This window comes from Vicugna pacos, chromosome 6 (genome assembly GCF_048564905.1).
Source record: "Vicugna pacos chromosome 6, VicPac4, whole genome shotgun sequence".
NCBI classification, from domain to species: Eukaryota; Metazoa; Chordata; class Mammalia; order Artiodactyla; family Camelidae; genus Vicugna; species Vicugna pacos.
Window position 1 is genome coordinate 73,785,568 of NC_132992.1, and position 14,576 is coordinate 73,800,143.

General features: G+C 50.7%; 1 protein-coding gene across 5 annotated transcripts in view; it reads left to right on the forward strand.

Moving 5' to 3' along the window:
* ADCK1 (aarF domain containing kinase 1) overlaps positions 1 to 8,979 on the forward strand; it is a 100,999-nt gene extending 92,020 nt beyond the window's left edge. For all 5 annotated transcript variants that reach the window (XM_072963508.1, XM_072963511.1, XM_072963512.1 and 2 more), the window contains 4 exons: positions 1,556 to 1,705; positions 2,929 to 3,126; positions 7,105 to 7,298; positions 8,643 to 8,979. In XM_072963508.1, the coding sequence (XP_072819609.1) occupies positions 1,556 to 1,705; positions 2,929 to 3,126; positions 7,105 to 7,298; positions 8,643 to 8,814 (714 nt within the window). In that variant the 3' untranslated portion in view covers positions 8,815 to 8,979. The remainder of the gene's footprint in view (positions 1 to 1,555; positions 1,706 to 2,928; positions 3,127 to 7,104; positions 7,299 to 8,642) is intronic.
* Positions 8,980 to 14,576: the final 5,597 nt, after the last annotated feature.

Here is a 14,576-nt window from a genome sequence, read left to right on the forward strand (position 1 = left end):
TATAATTGGTTGGGATTCAGAGGAGATTAATGGCGATCTCCTCAGAGGAGATCATGTGAAGCCAGAGTCCTATACTCGCATGCTTGGCCTGTTACAGGCAAGGGGATGCACAATAGAGCCAGTCTATGATATGTAACTTATATCTCAAAAAAGCTGTTTAACAACATAGAGCCAGTCCCTACCATCTTGGGAGCTTATGATAGTGGGCTAGATGGTCATAATCAAATAATAACATGAAGAGTGTGCTAGTAAAAGAAAAGTACAGCATTTTATGAGAGTGTATAGCAGGAGAACCTCATTTAGTCTAGGATTTCAGGAAAGGCTTCCCCAGGGAGGTGATGCTCAGCTGGGATGGGAAGGAAGAGAGGAGTGAACCAGATGAAGGCGAAATGGATCAATGCTCCTGGAATATCACATGTGAAGGCCCTGAGGTAGGAAGGCACAGGGATTACTGGAGAATAGAGAGAGCAACTATGACTGGAATGTCAGTGTGGTACAAGATGAGACCAGGGAGGGAGGCTGAGCCTGGTCGTGCAGGACTTTGTAGGCCAAGGAAAGAACTGCGTCTTTGTCTTAAGACCCTAATCCTGTGTTCCCAACCCCACGGGCTCCAGCTCCCCTACTCTGGCTGGGATATGTTCGTTAGTGACTGTGGGGTCCAGCCGAGGCTGAGGGATGCCAAGGGCAGTGTGTGTCCTGGGGCATCAGCTTTCTGGGTTGAGCATCTCTTTGTCGCATGGAAACCCATCAGCAGACCATCTGTGGGCCTAAGTCTGGCTCTATTCAGCAGCTGTTCCCTGGCTGGGAAGAGGCTTTTAGCTTTAATAAAAAGGGAGTAGAGATAAGGAGGCTGCCTCGGCAGGGAGAGCAGCAATGACAGGATGATTTAAACGGCCTCTCCAGTGTCATTTCTTCTGTGCAGACATCATAAATCAGATCAGCATTGGGCTCTGGTGGGGAGGGGAGTGGGGAAAGGGGCCTGCAGGGAGAAGGGAGAAGAGTTTGTGACTCTGAGTCCTCCTGGGACTGGCCTGGAGCTGCTGGGGCAGCCCCAGAGGGTGGTGGGGTCACCTCTTCCTGATCCTCAACCCCTAGCCTTGTTCTTTGGAGAAGGGGTAGGTAGCATGACCCTCTACCCCCAACCCAGCTTTCCAGCCCATATTCATTTTTGAGGAAAAAATGAAGTGGGACTGGTAAGAGGGAAGAGTAGAGGGGCAAGTGTGGGAGGTGGGAATTATAGCCTTTGGAAAAACCAGAAGCAGTGATTCTCCTACCTTGCCATGCATTAAAATCGCCTTGGACATTTAAAAAAAATATTGATGCCTGGGAACCACCCCCAACATTTCTGAGTTCTGGGTGAAATCTAATGTGCAGCTGAAGTTAGGAAGAGCTGGATGAGCATTTGTCTTAAACTCAAGAACTACACAATCTCAGTCTCCCACCATGACTGCTCAGGCCTTGTTCATGAAAGTGGCCAGATCGAGGGACCAGTGTAGAAGTCTCTGAGGCAGGGGGTAATACAGAATAACTCCCACCCGCCTCTCTTCTCTTTCAGATCTCACGCCACCTGGGCAAGATGTACAGTGAGATGATCTTTGTCAACGGCTTTGTGCACTGTGACCCCCACCCGGGCAACGTGCTAGTGCGGAAGTGCCCGGGCACAGGGAAGACAGAGATTGTCCTATTGGATCACGGGCTCTACCAGGTAGGAGAGTCTGTTTCCACCCAGCCAGACCTGTGGTCTGGTCCTGCCTGGGCTTGGAGCCAGCTGAACTCCCCTATCGGCCACAGAAATGGGAGGCAGATAGCAAACTGGAGAGGGCCCCGCCCTACCCCTAGAGCTGTCCTTTAGTGCAGGTCACAGTCATATGAGCTCTCTGAGCCTTAGCTTCTTCCTAATAGACTGAGAATGATAACACCTCCCTTAGAGGTTGCTGTCAGGAGTAGATGAGATTGTGCCTGGATGTCTGTGCAAAAACCAGCTGCAAAAACCCCTTCTTCCTAGGGAAGCCCAAGCCAGCCAGACTGTGGGAGGTGAGATGCCCTTAGATGAGCTAGGACTCCAGGTGGAGGGGTAACTCAGCCCCAGTGAGGAGGTTATATATACTAGGAAAGGGCACAGGGAACTGATAGAGATTGAATGGCCCCAACTCTGTCTTCTGGAACTTGAAATGTAGATCTGGTTTGAAGAGCCACAAGTTCCTGCCTGGAAGTTGAGAAGTTCATTGCCAATCCCAGGACCCAGGGCCTGGCTTGATTCTGTGAGGCATGAAGGAAGGTCTCTTGCTCTTCCCCCTCAGGGCCCTAATCCAGCATTGCCATATCTAGGCCTCCTTTGAAAGGCTCATTGACATGAGGTGTGTTAGTTTAAGGTCGGCTAGCTGTTGTCACACAAAGCCCCCAAATGGTTGATGGGCAAGACACAACAGATGTCTAATTGCTTGCCCACAGACCTATCTGGGGTGGGTGAAGGAGCCCGAAGGCAGGCGCTGACTGAGCCTGTGTCTCCCAGGCCTCCCTGGGGGTCTCACCATCCACCAGCAGTAGGGATAAGGGCTTGGAGGAGTGCGTATGGGGAAGTTTCCACGGTCTGGGCCTGGAAGTGGAGCTTCTGCCACATTCCATCAGTCAGAGCTCAGGCAGAGGGCCACATCTAACCAGGAGACAGGCGGGCATCATGGCCTGTGCTGGGAAGAAGAGGGGAGTATAGATTCTGGTGGGCCGTTGGTAGTCTGCCACTCAGGACCAACCCTAGCCAAATAGTAGGTCTGAACTTGGACCTTTAGGGATGGCTGAACTGTGTGGGAGAAGCCAACATTATGCGGGAGCCACGGTCTCCATCCGTCCCTTACGTGGTGGTCACACCAGCCAGGGACCAGGTCCATGGGGAGAGGTGGCTCAGTTCCTGCCATGCTGCCCCTGCCATAGGTGCTCACAGAACAGTTCCGCCTGGATTACTGCCACCTCTGGCAGTCACTGATCTGGACTGACATGAAGAACGTGAAGAAGTACAGCCAGCGCCTGGGAGCCGGGGACCTCTACCCCTTGTTCGCCTGCATGCTGACAGCCCGGTCCTGGGACTCAGTCAACAGGGGCATCGGCCAGACTCCAGTCACTGCTACTGAGGTGGGTGAGCTTGCCCTGCCCCCAGTGCAAGGGGCAGGGCTGGGGATGGCCTTTGGAGCCCTGCCAACCCAGGGTTTGAGGTCCTAGACTAGGGGGCTGTGGAGGTGTGGTGGGGGGCAGAACGGGAGATGTATTGGATGAGTCGGAGGGAGGGGAGGAGAATCGGTGTCCCTGGATGGGCAGAGGGAAAGGGAATGGTGTCCTACTCTGTCCCTCCCGGCCTTGTCAGCCTGGAGTGTAAGTGGGTCATGTTAACTGTATAATCCAGGCTCTGTGACTTTCACTCCAGCCTGCTTTCATGAGATTTCAGCCTTCCACCAAGTTGTCTCCCAGGACTTTTGGGAATGCCCAGGAAATAAGTCTGGCACCACCCGCTGTCGCCTGCGGGGCACCATCTCCCATCACGGGGTTCCTCTGGGACATCCTACTGGGGAGAGGGCTTCACTCCCTCATGCTGGACTCGAGGGCTGCTTGTTTCATTGTCCAATGAAGTTTTTTGAGAGACTGCTTTTTCAGTCTTTGTTTGTAGGTTTTTCCTCCATTGGATCTGGACAAGAGTCCCATGGAGTCTGGGCTGAGACTGATCCTAGGAACCCCTTCTCCCCGGACTCAGCCTCACTTCTGCCCCTACAGTAGGGACTTATAGGGTAGCTCATTCTTCCTGGCTCAGGGTGAGCTCCCTCCCAGGCTTCTCAATCCCTCATGGAATTGCCGCCTGTCTTCCCAGTCTGTCAGTTTGCCAGACCTGTGCAGACTTGCCCATATCCATGTGGGGAAGGGCTGTGCTCACAAGGGACAGGGTCCTGCTTGTGCAGTTGGAAAGACCTGGATTCTAGTTCCAGTACCTGCTTTTCCTGGTAGCGTGACCTTGGATGGTTCGCATCACCTGTTTGAGCCTCAGCATCCTCCCCTGCAAGCTACCTTGTGGTGGAGGCTTTAGGAAAGGCTGGGTCCAGAGTTTCCAACAGTGTCACCAAACAGGCCATCTCTTGCCATCTCTTGGCTCTGCTTTCCTCCAAGTTGACATCTTTCCCCAGCAAGCCTGATGGCATAGATACCACCACTGCCCAGGCTTACATGGCTCTCAGCTCATCGTCTCAGAAGAAGAGAGACAGCCTCCCTCCTTTGTTGAGTAGGGATGATAATTCCTGCATTATCAATAATGCATATAAAGTGCCTCCCCATAGTCCCTGAAATTTGTTCATTGAACAAACATTTGTTTTTGCTGGACCCTGGACTGGGTGCCTGTGGACCAGTGATGAACAGACAGTCAGGCCTTCCATGTAATTTGCACTGTGGCAGACGGAGACAGACAGTAAACAAGTGAACAAACAGGTAAATGGAATAATTGCAGGTTGGAGGTGCCAGGGAGGAAACAAGCCGGGTGCCGTGATGGGGGTGGCAGAGGAGACCTGGCTGGGGTATTGACATGTAAGCTGAGGCCCAAAGGACAAGAAAGCCACCAGCTACTAGAAGAGCCTGGAGAAAGTGTCCAGGTAGAGGGCACACGATATGCTAAACGAAGCAGAGTTAGGGGTGGTCGGGAGCATGTGCAGAGGATGGTGGACTGAAAATCTAGAGCACTGGGCAGGGAGAGCACAATGGGAAGAAGTTCAGATTTATTCTCAGTACAAAGCAAAGCCTTTGACAGGTTTTAAGCAGGAGAAAGATATGCTCAGACTTGCTATTTTAAGTATGTCTCTGAACTGGGACAAGATGAGCAGTGGAGTGATGAGTGAGGGGGCTGGGGCAGGACTCCAGGTGGACAGATGATGGGGCTCAGACTATGCTAATGGCAGTGGAGGTCGAGAGAAGCAGTTGCAGCCAAAGTGTGCTTTGGACCTAAGAGTGAGAGGCCTTTCTGTTGGCTTGGACATGAGGGGAGGAAAATGGAAGGGTCAGAGTTGTATCATAGCTTTTTGGGGTGAGTTATGGGGTTGAGGGGTGCCATTTCCTGACATAGGGAAGACTTCAGCAAGGACATATTTGGGGTGGGGGTAGTCAGTATTTCTCTGGAATATTCAGCTAGAGACATCTCAAAGAAGAGATCCAGGCTTGAGTTATAAATTTGGGAGTCCTCAGTGTGTAGATAGTATTAAAGCCACAGGAATGGACAAGACCACACGGTACATAATAGGTACTTCGTGAATGATATCTTGTTTCTAATTTAATTTTATTTATTTGTTTTTTCATTGAAGTATAGTTGATTTGCAATGTTGTGTTAGGATACCTGTTTTTTGTAACTTGGTTTGAATTCTATTTTTCTATCAGGTAGGCATCCTGCAGGGTCCAAGCTTGAAGGCTATGCAGCTCTGAGAGCCCCTTGGGGTAGCCTGGGTGGACACAGGTACTTCTGTTTGAGCCGAGAGGGGTTGTGGCCAGGCCAGTCTGACCCTACTGAGAGGGGGTCCTTCTGGTGAGTGGGACCCTGATCTGGCCTTAGCCTGCAAGCAGGGTGACCTGCAGCTGTAGAGGGAGGCAGCAGGGAGGCAGGCAGCCTCTTGGTGTCTGGCTTCTTGTTGAGATGTTCCAGTCTGATAGCTCCTGCCTGGGGGATGTTTCAGGTTTCACAGCAGCTTAGTTATCAGCGGTGCACATGTGCTTCTGAAAGGGCCAGGAGTTCTGCCTCTGCTGCAGAAAGTGCTGGATGGGGGATCGTATGGCAGCACTGCTGGTCCCCTCACTGTGACTTGTACTGGACCCAAGCGCCAGCCCATACCTTGTCTCTGATGACCCTCTGGGTACTGCTGAGAGGTGGGCACAGAGGGTATTTGCATGCCCAGTTTTTATGGGAGGACACTGGGTCACACAGTCCTCTGTGAGATGAGACGCAGTGTAGCCTGATGGTGAGGGTGAGGGCTTGAGAGCTGGACGGCCTGGGTTTGAATCCTGACTTATCCTTGACTAGCTGTGGACCTTGGGGAGGTTACTTAACTTCTCAGTGCCTCAGTTTCCTTCTCTCCAATGGGGGTATACACTTGGTTAATAGGGTTGATCTGAGGATTAAATAAGTTGATACATGTAAGCATTTTCAGAGTGTCTGGCTTACTTAGTAATGCTCAATACATGTGAACTATTGTCATTGTCACCATCACTGTTTCTCTGGAGAGTGAAAAGGAATCAGAGCCGCACTGTATACTCAGGACTCTGGCTGGGGTTGGTTATCTGCCCCAGCACCATACAGAGCTCAGAGACGGGGAGGGTTGGGAAGCCAGTTCCCAAACTTACACGCCAGGACAGGGCAAGGGCTAGTCCTGAATCCTACTCCAGGGGCATTAGGACCTTGTGCCGTGGGTGGGCTGACACTGGCTCCAGCATGGAGGACAGTAATAGGTGGTGGCCGTGTGAGTAGGTCTTCTAGGGAGTAGGGTCAGGCAGGGTATGGGGTTGGACTTTGGAGCTGGGTTGGGGTCAGGAGCTCAGACCTCTGAACTGCGACAGCCTGGGTGTGGCTGAAGGAAGGGGGGAAATGACTCAACCAGTACCAGCCTCCAAAGTTCCTTCCAGGCCTGACCTAAAATTGGTGGCCAGCAAAGAAGCCTTAGAGAATAGTGCACGGGTAGACCTCTGAACTGAGAGACTGGCTAACTCCAGCCTCATCAAATGGCTGGTGGGGAGATAGACTTCCTGCCCCAGTCAGTACAGGGGGCAGGAAGGATGGGTACTGGTGTCCTTGGCCACAGTGATCTCGGAAGGCAGAGGCAGCAGAAATGCAGCCTGGCCCCTGTTGATGTGCTCCTGCGCTGCGTCCAGTGCTTGGCTGGCATTTGGGATGGGACGTCCCATCCGGGTTTATCAGGCTGCAAAGCTTCTTGGGCTAAGCTTCCCTGTGGGAATGGTGCCGAGGCAGCTGTGCTAGAAGCTCCTTCCTGGAGCTTCCTTGCAGACCTTCAGGTCACGGGCTGCCTGGACACCCACCACCCTGGGCCCCAGTTCCCACATCAGCCGTCCATCTTTGTCTCCTTGTTGCTGCTTCAGGACTCAGAGATTCGCAACAATGCGGCCAACTACCTCCCCCAGATCAGCCAGCTCCTCAGCCACGTGCCACGCCAGATGCTGCTCATCTTCAAGACCAACGACCTGCTGCGCGGCATTGAGGCCGCCCTGGGCACCCGTGCCAGCGCCAGCTCCTTCCTCAACATGTCACGTTGCTGCATCAGGGCACTGGCCGCGTGAGTGTGGGCTCTGGCCTTTCTTCCCATCCAGTTCCCTGACCAGTCCCAGGGGTCCACACACCTCCACTTTCTCCCACCAGTCAGCCCCCAGGGCCCCACCTGGCCTCCCCCATCTCCAGCTCTCCTTGCAGGATGTTAGGGGCAGAAAATAGCTCTGGTGAACTGGCTGATACCTCAGGGCAGTGTTTTGGGTGGTCCTGAGAGCCACCTCTACTTGTGAAAATTGTGGATTCTAGGACCTCACCCTCACAGCCCAGCTTTCCAAGTGATTCTTACCCTTAGTAAAAGTTGAAATGTTTTCTGAAAATCTTAGCCCCATGCAAGTGTCCCCTGGCCGTGGGATCAAGATGCCCTGGTACACACCCCATCTCTAGCTGGTGCTGGAACTATATCCCCAAGATTGGCCAGGCAGCGAGGCCAGTATTCTTTTCCCTACAGTGTGGCTGTGACTCAGGATAGTGTCACCAGCAGGCTGTCTCTGGATTTCAGGTCTTTTTAAATGCCTCAGCACCCTTGAGGTGTTGATGAGGAAGGGAAAGGTGCTTCCTCAGGGAGACAGTGGCAGAGGAGTGAGGGTTCTGGTTTCTTCTATCTGCGGGTAGCAAATACATGGGAAGGTCCATGCTGTGGCTGAATATTCTCACCTGAGAGAGGAGACCTAGACTGTGGTCAGCTCCAAGCCATCCATCCTGGCAGCCAATGGGTCATTCTGGCAAACTGATGAAGGCAGTGCTGACCACATATATCATGCACTTGCTATCAAATAGCAAGTTAGATTATAGCAAAAGAGTCTGCATACAGAAAGGGCTGAGCATGATTTATTCTGAGTTTCAGGAAACAAAGTCTTGAATAGGTCATCATCATAAACACCAGTTTTCATCATGTCCTTTTGTTGGTGCAGAAGGGAGTAAGCTGGGCTGAATCTATAATGGCCACAACCTCCCAGGACCACCTTGACCAGGTTTCCAGGTGATTCTTACCCTCAGGCAGTTTGGGAAAGCTTTTACATTTGAATTTGGAGGATTCCGACTTGATGAATATTAACCCTACTTTTGGAAAGAAAGAAACTGAAATGTTCTACCCAGTGGATCCACTAAGTCTTTGATGCCCAATGAAACAATGGCTTTTGCTTCCCCTACTTACCTGGAAAACACCTTTGGAGTAGCTGAGTTCCTCTGGTCCCTGCTTGGACAGTGGTCTAATCACATAACCTGGAGTTGTTCACTGGGGCAGGGGGCCGGTGAGTTGGCAAAGCCACCATCTTCTGTTTTTCTAAAGGATACTGAGTGTTTCTTGCCTCTTTTTCTCTTGTTCTCGCCTTCCTTCTTGCCCCTCCTGCAGGCACCAGAGGAAGATTACACGTTCATTCTTCAGAAGGACCCAGATCTCCCTCAGCCAGGCCTTCCACTTATGGTGGATCGATCTTCATGAACTGGTCCTGCGTGTGAAGGGGCTGAGGCTGGTCAGCTGGGTCACAGCTCTGCTTTGCTGGCTGTTGCCTGCTTCATACTGAGTGGACTGGCTGTGTGACCTCGGTGTGAGGTCTCTATGTGACCCTGTGGTCTTTTCACTCCTTACTCTTCTGTTACATCTCTACCCTTTGCCCTGTTTCTGCCACATGGTGTCTGAGAATCCCACGGTCACTGTCCACAGCACCATTAAAGTTCTCTCCCTTGGAGTCCTTGTCTCGGCGTCCCCAAGCTGTGCCTGCGAGAGGCTTCTCTCCACATCCAGGGAGAAGGCACGGCAGTTTGCTTTCCTGTTCCCTGTGTGTGCCGTTGGGTTGGATGCCACCTTCCCCCAACTTCCATTAACCCTTCCTGTTGTCAGGATGGACCATGAATCCCACTGAGGGCACATTTAACTCCTCAGAGGTTTGATTTTGTTGGAGGGGAGCCTGGTCTCTGAGCTGTGAGAGAACAGCTTCTCCCTGCAATGTCGCTCCCCAGAGGGGCCAACCTGAGCCAGGAGACTCAGCACCCGAGCCAGGCTCTGGTGCCACTGTGAGCTCCCTGCTGTCATGGTGACCCCTTTGGTGTTTCATGTACTGTGGTTCAATAAAAACCCCTGCAGGGTTGCAGGGCAGGGCCTGGTCAGTGGGGTTTTTATTCTGGGTTGGGAGTGAGTCCACTCTGGCCGCTGGGTAAGACGCCTCCGGATGCCGTGCGGTTCTGATCTGCTTGGCTTCTGGCCATGTAATCCTTCCAGCCTCCACTGTGCGGCCACTTCCTGCTTCTGGTATGTTTCTCTCACTTTCTGAGACCTTGGCTGGAGGTGTTAAGAAGCCCAAGGCCAGGAACTCAGAGGCTGAGCTTTATCCTCCAACTCTGGTTCCCCTGGGTTCTCACCTTGTTCCCTGCGACTTGGCACCTGCCTTGTTCTACTAATTGCCTCCCGATTTAGCCTTGGAGGTGTCGTTCGATGCCCCCAGTCCTGGAGACTGTAGCCCAAACCTCAGTCACCGTGGCTGGTGTTCCACTCTGAAATCTTGTCCCCTGTCTAGACTGCGTCTACCTTATTGACCTCTGCCAGCTGGCCTCCCCCCCCCCCCCCCGTTAGAGTGTCTGCTCCTGTTGTGGGGACATCCTCAAACTCCTGCTCTGACTCCTGTGTCTGTGTGGTCTCCAGGTTCCCTGAGACCCCCCCCCCCAACTCTCATGGAGCACCCGTGCTCACAGACGGTAATTGTATTTGAATCTCTCTGATCTTACTTCACCCCATTCACAGGGGCAGAGAAAACCTAAATTTGAGTCTCATTTTCTGTTCTTTTTGTTCATAATACAACAAGCAGATTTTACACTGATCAGAGATGATTCGCAATCCCTTTATTTCCTGAAAGAATTAATTGTTCTTAGTGACCAGTTGGATGCCCCCAGGGACCTGAGAGAATAAGCTGCAAGATCTGTTATGAATCATGAGAATGCCTGCTGCATATTATATTTTATGGTATCTTTTATAGCCACTGAAGTAAATATAAATGTCCTTTTTGTTCAAGGTAATGGTTACTTGCTTTTCACTTTTGGTTTAATGGTTGGCTTCCTGCTGTCCTGGGATCTAAAACATCAGCATGTTGCCAGAACAGTTATCCAGAGAGGGCTGAGAGTCTGGGAGAGTTTGCCGTACAGGGCAGTTTGAAAATAGGAAGGGAGTAGGTTGATGTTTACTGAGTACCTTCCATGTGTGAAGGAACATGCTAGGTGCTTTGTAAATAAGTTACATTATTGAATTTTCCCATCATCTCTATGAGGGGGAGGGGTCATTAGCCTCATTTTACAAAGATGGGAACTGAGGCTCAGAGAGGTTTAGTAATTTTCTTGAAGTCACACAGCTGCTGAATGTTGGTGCATGCTTTGCTTTTTATTCCACAGTGCTGTAGATATGGATTACACCTGCTCCCTAGGCTGCCATATGTGCCTGAACTGTGTCTCAAACACCCTGACTTCAGAGGAAGTTGAATTTTCAGTGGAGGTAGGAGCATGGATGGGTAAAGGAGACAAAAAGCTCTGGAAAGTGCAGACTGAGTCCCGGTGTTCCTCAGGCCTAAGACATGATGGACCTGGACCACTGCGATACTGCAGTGCAGTTCTAATGCTGACCACCTGGAGTTAGTGTAGACTTGATAGGCTAAGGGCACAGTTCCTGTAAGACTGCCCTCACTTCAGACACAAGCTGCAGGCTTGGGTGTCCCTGGGCCATCTGCACTTCTGACCAACTGACTACAAATATGGGGATTCCCACAACTCCCTCAGGTTTGATAATTTGCTAAAATGACTCACAGAACTCAGGAGAGCACTACACTTGTGATTACAGGTATATTATACAGGATACAAATCAGGATCAGGCAAATGAAGAGACACGTAGGGCGAAGTCTAGGAGGGTCCCGAGTGCAGAGCTTCTGGACTCTGTGGAAGGAACCTCTTGGCACAACAATGTGTTCATGGAGCTTCAGCGTTCAGAGCTTTTACCAGGGTGTCATTACATAGGCACAATTAATTGAATCATTGACCCCATGATTGAACTCAACCTCCAATCCCCCACCCTCTCCAGAGAAGGTGGGACTGCTCACCCCCATCCTGAATCATTTAGCATAAACTCAGGTGTGATCCAGGGACACACCATGAAAAACAAAGATACTCCCATCATGAAGAAAGTCCAAGGATTTAGAGGTCTTCTCCCAGGAGCAGACAAAGGGACAAAGAGCAGAAAAATTCTTCATTATATAACAACCACTGCGGTGTCTTCTCATCCTGTGTACTTGGCCTGAGGTGTGTCTTCATCGACCGACCGACTACTGGCCTGTGCCTTCTGCTCAGTGGGGTGGAGCAGTCTCTGGAGTGAGGCCATCGGTGGCTCTTACGATCTCTATTCTGCAACCCAGAGGCGCTCACGTGAGCTTCTGCAGGGGACCTTCGCCCTGCTCCCTTCTCCATCCTGTGGAACTTGCCATAAATTGATTTGGGTTTGGTGCTTCCAGTAAAATCCTAAGAGTTTCTTCTCCCAGCAGTGACAACGCGTCAGGTCAGCACCAGCTTACTTTGAAGAGTGCTTTCTGTGTTCACTCTTGGATCCTTATTCAATTTAGGTGTTGGCTTCTTTGATTTAGGCAGTTTGGCTCTTGTTCCCCTTCCCTCTTCTTGTCCACCTGGGGAGAATTCCGACTCAATGCCCACTTGACCCAGAGCCTCTCAAATGTGTGCCCAGCTTATAGGAAGAGCAGATGTCTTGATATGTAGTAAGTGCTCAGTAAACATGCAGATAGTCAGACTCTCAGAATACTTCACTATTTTCAGGGATGTTGAAACCTGTGTATTTAAAAAGAAGCTATATGTGCCACTCTCCCTCCGCTAGGAATGCTGCCTTGTTTGATTGTCAGGTTAATTTTTGCAGCATCTGCGCCCACTCCCGGGATCAGGGATGGTCCCTCTCAGCGTGACAGGCTGTCAGGGCCCTCCTGCCAGGGGTGCAGGGCTCTGAGAATGTGAACTTCTAATGACATCTCAGAAAATGATCCTGGCTCCAAGAGGCACCCAACAAATCCTCAGGGGCAGCGCTTGGGAGGTTTAGAGTTACCCTCAGTGGAAGCAAATGTGAGAAGGGTTGGATGGAGCCTTGCAGGGTGACACTTGGGGCTTACGTGGCCTCGAGGTATGGCTAAGTGGAGCTTCGGTCTGAGTTGGGATCTGGGCAAGATCCAAATAAGACGAACAAAGCTGCAGAGAATTCCATGTTCCTGGCAGCCTGGCCTGCTGGGGGTGATGTTTGTTGGGCTGAATTAGGGAGACCCATATTTAGAGAGAGGCCTTGAATGCCAGGCAGCCTAGTGCCACTGCTATTGGTAACTGGCCAAGGCAGACTGTGGGAGGCCCTGTACCCTAAGCCTTAAGCCTGCAAATATTTTAGTCCATTTGTTCAGAAAGACTCTGCTCTCACCTCCATTCCTTCCTCCTTCCTTCCTGTGAAGTAAAGCCCACTACAAAGCTGCTCTCTCCTTTTCTAAAGGAAGGTCGGGGTCAGCCCTCAGCAGAGTAAATATTAAACCTTGGACTGTGATGTCCGTTTTCCTGCAGCTAGTGTCTCCTGGCCTGGTTTACTTGGCTTCTCTGGAGGCCACCTCAGCCCCCAGCATCAGCTAGCTCCCCTCCCAGCCATGTCACCGAGCCCCTGGCCAGCACTGCTGGGGATAGAAAACACTCTTTCTGCCTGGTTCTGCCTTTGGTTTAATAGTGGCATAATTTCTCTGATACTTCTTCCTGTTTCTCTCTTTCCTGGCTGTAAAGGGAAGGCCAGGCTGGCAAAGTGGTGAAGTGATGGGTGTCCAGCCCACCGATCCCTGACATTTCAGCTCCCATTTCCTCGTCTCTTCTCCCTGCACTTTCATTCTAGAACAGTGCTTCTCAAACTTCCAGGTATAAATGAATCACCTGGGCTCTTGTTAAAACACAGATTCAGCCTCGGCGGGTCTGCGTGGGGCCTGAGGTTCTGCATCTCTAACCAGCTCCCCGGGGATGCTGATGCTGCTTGCCTGAGGACCATGCTCTGGTTTGCAAAGTTCTGATCAGTGGTTCTGAAGGTGTGGTACTGGGACCAGCAGCATTAGCATAACCTGGGAGCTGGTTAGAAATGCAAATCTCAGACCCCACTCCAGATCTGCTGAAGCAGAAACTCTGGGGTGTGACCCTGCAATCTGCTTTAATAAGCCCTCCAGGGGGTTCTGATGCACATGCTCACGATTGAAATCCCTGTTCTATGGTTCTCAATCCTACCTGAACGTTGGGCTCACTGAGAAAGCTGTGAGTGCCCAAGATTCTGATTTAACTGGTTTGAGTGAGAACCAGGCAGTTAAAACATTTTTAAAAAAACTTTTTATTTTGAAATAACTTTAGATTTACAGTAGGCTTGTAAAGATAGTCCACAGAGTACCACATACCTTTCACCCAGCTCTCTCTAATGTTAACACCTTACATAACCACAGTACCTTTATTAACATTAAGAATTAACATTAGACATTACTTCAGCTGAGCTATTCATATTTCACCAGTTTCCATACTAATGTCCTCTCTGTGTCCCTGGTCTAGGACACACTGTACATTCAGTTGTCATGTCTCCCTAGTCTCTGCTCTGTGACAGTTCCTCAGACGTCCCTTGTTTTCCATGACCTTGACACTTGGGAAGAGCACTGGTCAGGTATTTTGTGCAACGTCTTTCAAGGTTGTTCTGTCTGATGTTTTCTTGTGATGAGACTGGGGTTACGGGTTTGAGGAAGGGTTGCACAGAAGTGAAGCACCCTCTCATCACGTCATACCTGGGGAAACATAATTTTGACTTGACATACTGTTTCTGTTCTTTAAATTGCCCCAGCCAGGGTTGGGACCCTGCTTTGGGCTCACATACATTCCAGGAGTCTTCTGGAGAAGGAAGAAATGCAGCTTATGGACTTCTCCACAGGTGGGCATTAGGCAGAGATCCTCTTTGAGACTGAGAAGCCTGCCTGGCTATTTCCAAATTAAAAGGCTCCCAGTAAACTACAAAATGCGGATACACCAGCACAAGGTAATAGAATGGCTGTGTAATTATAATGTTTACATTTATCAAATGTTAACTTTTTCAGCATACACACAAATGCAGTAACAAATGAATGTAACATCAGGTGTGTGAGCATCAAGTCCCTCCCCTCAAAAGATAAGCCTGGCACTAGTAATTTTGTTTTCCAGGTGTTTTTGCAGTTCTAGGAATGGAAATCACCAGTGGGAGGTTGGCAGGGAGCCCTCTCATCCG